At 40.1% G+C, this 3,080-nt stretch overlaps 1 protein-coding gene across 1 annotated transcript in view; it reads left to right on the top strand.

Annotated features, from left to right (window-relative positions):
- The window catches only part of LOC101857926 (actin-related protein 5), a gene marked incomplete at its 5' end in the record, with an annotated part of 43,796 nt that overhangs the window by 12,193 nt on the left and 28,523 nt on the right, over positions 1-3,080 (top strand). The window contains 1 exon segment of the mRNA XM_005091528.3: positions 460-555. Within this exon segment, the coding sequence (XP_005091585.1) occupies positions 460-555 (96 nt within the window).

Below are 3,080 nucleotides of genomic sequence, written 5' to 3'. Positions count from 1 at the left end.
ACTTACCCCCCCCCCAAAATGCCTTACTATACCACACCACACCACACAACACAACACAACACAACACGACACAACACAACAATACAACACACCACACCACACCCACACCATACCATCCCACACCCTCCCACACCATACTGTCTGTGGGTGGTTGGCGGGAGCTCTGGTATAGTTTGCTTCTTCTTTCCTATCAAACATCTATCGTCGCTATCTCCTCTTCTTCTTTATTTATGTTTGTTACTCTCTTGTAACTTCTCTAATCTTCTGGTGTTCATATGACCTTATGCAGTTGTAACCGCCGTAAAACCTCTACTAAAACTAAAAAAACTCTCTTGTAACACCTCTAATCTTCTGGCGCTCATATGACTTTATGCTGTTGCGAGCGCCGTAAAACGGTTTAAAACCTCAACTAAAACTAAAAAACACCGTACTGTCTGTTTGTTTGTCTCCCTCCCCCAGTGATGTCTGAGCTGCTGTTTGAGTGCTACCACATCCCTCAGGTGGCCTACGGAGTGGACTCATTGTTCAGCCTGTACTACAATTATCCCAACGCTGGTGAGATTGGTCTCTCTCGTTCAGTTATCTTACAATTAGTATTCTTACATTGCTGTGAAGTGATCTCTTTTCTTTGTTCTTGTCTCTTAGATCTTATGTGTTCATGTCTTTCTTTCTTTCTTTCTTTCTCGTCTCTTCTGTGTTCATGTCTTTCTTTCTTTCTTTCTTTCTTGTCTCTTCTTGTGTTCATGTCTTTCTTTCTTTCTTTCTATCTTTCTTTCTTTCTTTCTTTCTGTTGGTGGTTGGCGGGTGCTCTGGTGTGGTTTGCTCCTTCTTTCCTATCAAACTTCTATCGTTCTTATCTCTCTCCTCCTTCTTTTTTGAGTATGTTACTCTCTTGTAACACATCTATTCTTCGGCTCTTGTATGACCATATTGTGTTGCAAGTGCCATAAAACTCTTACTAAAACTTTCTTTTTTTTCTTTCATTCTTTCTTTTTTTCTGTAGCCAGTATGAGTGGTTGGAGGCTGCTGCTGGTTGGTCATATTTCTTTTCTTTTCGTATGTTTTGTTTCTGTTGTCAGTTTATTCTATGCCCCCACCAGGGCAGTGCTACTGACTGAAGTGTCTTTAGGCCATTCCCAAAGGGGGGGATATTAACATGTTCTTATGCACAGTAGAATTGTAAATGGGCTCATTTATCAATGTCATGCTCATACTGTGCCGGAACAATATAAAGGGAACTGCTGCTTTTTTTTCCTCATCCCTACTATCGTCATTTTTTCGTCTACTTCTTTTGTATGTTTGTCACTCTCTTGTGAACTGCTATTTCCGGGGTGCCTTGATAGTTGAAGCAGACTTTGTGCTGTTGAGGCTAGAGAGATGAGCAAAGTAAGTCTGATTCCTCGTTTGGACATATCTGTTGACATCCACCCCTTGGCGCTCATATGACCTTATGCAGTTGCGAGCACCGTGAAACCTTACCAAAACAAAAACGTCTATCATCCTTATCTCCCCTCTTTCTAATTTGTGTTTGTTACCCTCTTGTAACTCCTCTATTGTTCGACACTTATATGACCTCTTATTGTGTTGCAAGTGCCGTAAAACACTTACTAAAACTAAAGACATTGTAGAATTTGTGCCTCTTTTTCTGCCATATTGGCTGGGACTTGGGTTAGGGAGTGCACAAAAATGGGGCTGGGGCTGGAAGGGTTAAAACTAATTTTCTTCTTTCCTTTCAAACATCTATCGTCCTTATCTCCCCTCCTTTTTTTTTTTCTGTTTGTTACTCTCTTGTAACACTTCTAATCTTCTGGCGCTCATATGACCTTATTGTGTTGCAAATGCTGTAAAACACTTACTAAAACAAAAGGTACTGCATCTCTTTTTAGAATGTATGCCTCTTTTTCTGAAATTCTGCTGTATGGACTGGGACTTGGGTTAGGGAGTGCACAAAAATGGCGCTGGGGCTGGAAGGGTTAAAACTAATTTTCTTCTTTCCTATCAAACATCTATCGTCCTTATCTCCCCTCCTTCTTTTGTTACTCTCTTGTAACACTTCTAATCTTCTGGCGCTCATATGACCTTATTGTGTTGCAAATGCTGTAAAACACTTACTAAAACAAAAGGTACTGCATCTCTTTTTAGAATGTATGCCTCTTTTTCTGAAATTCTGCTGTATGGACTGGGACTTGGGTTAGGGAGTGCACAAAAATGGTGCTGGGGCTGGAAGGGTTAAAACTAATTTTCTTCTTTCCTATCAAACATCTGTCGTCCTTATTTCCCTTCCTTCTTTTTTATGTTTGTTATTCTCTTGTAACGCCTCTAATCTTCTGGCGCTCATTTGACCTTATTGTGTTGCAAATGCCGTAAAACACTAAAACTAAAGATACTGCATCACTTTTTAGAATGTGTGCCTCTTTTTCTGAAAGGGACTTTGGTCAGGGTGTGCACAAAAATGGCTGGGCTGGACGGGTTAAAACTAATATTCTTCTTTCCTATCAAACATCTGTCATCCGTATATCCCCTCCTTTTTTATGTTTGTTACTCTCTTGTAACACTTCTAATCTTCTGGCGCTCATATGACCTTATTGTGTCGCAAATGCCGTAAAACACTTACTAAAACAAAAAATACTGCATCACTTTTGAGAATGTGTGCTGTCTGTGCTGCTTTTTCTCATATTCTGCTGTATTGACTGGGACTTGGGTTAGGCCATTAGGGAGTGCACAAAAATGGCGCTCGGGCTTGAAGGGTTAAAACTAATTTTCTTCTTTCCTATCAAACATCGATCGTCCTTATCTCCCCTCCTTTTTTATGTTTGTTACTCTCTTGTAACACTTCTAATCTTCTGGCGCTCATTTGACCTTATTGTGTTGCAAATGCCGTAAAACACTAAAACTAAAGATACTGCATCACTTTTTAGAATGTGTGCCTCTTTTTCTGAAAGGGACTTTGGTCAGGGTGTGCACAAAAATGGCTGGGCTGGACGGGTTAAAACTAATATTCTTCTTTCCTATCAAACATCTGTCGTCCGTATATCCCCTCCTTTTTTATGTTTGTTACTCTCTTGTAACACTTCTAATCT

Source organism: Aplysia californica, unplaced genomic scaffold (assembly GCF_000002075.1).
Source record: "Aplysia californica isolate F4 #8 unplaced genomic scaffold, AplCal3.0 scaffold00031, whole genome shotgun sequence".
Classification (NCBI taxonomy): Eukaryota; Metazoa; Mollusca; class Gastropoda; order Aplysiida; family Aplysiidae; genus Aplysia; species Aplysia californica.
This window is presented reverse-complemented; position numbering and strand designations above follow the sequence as displayed.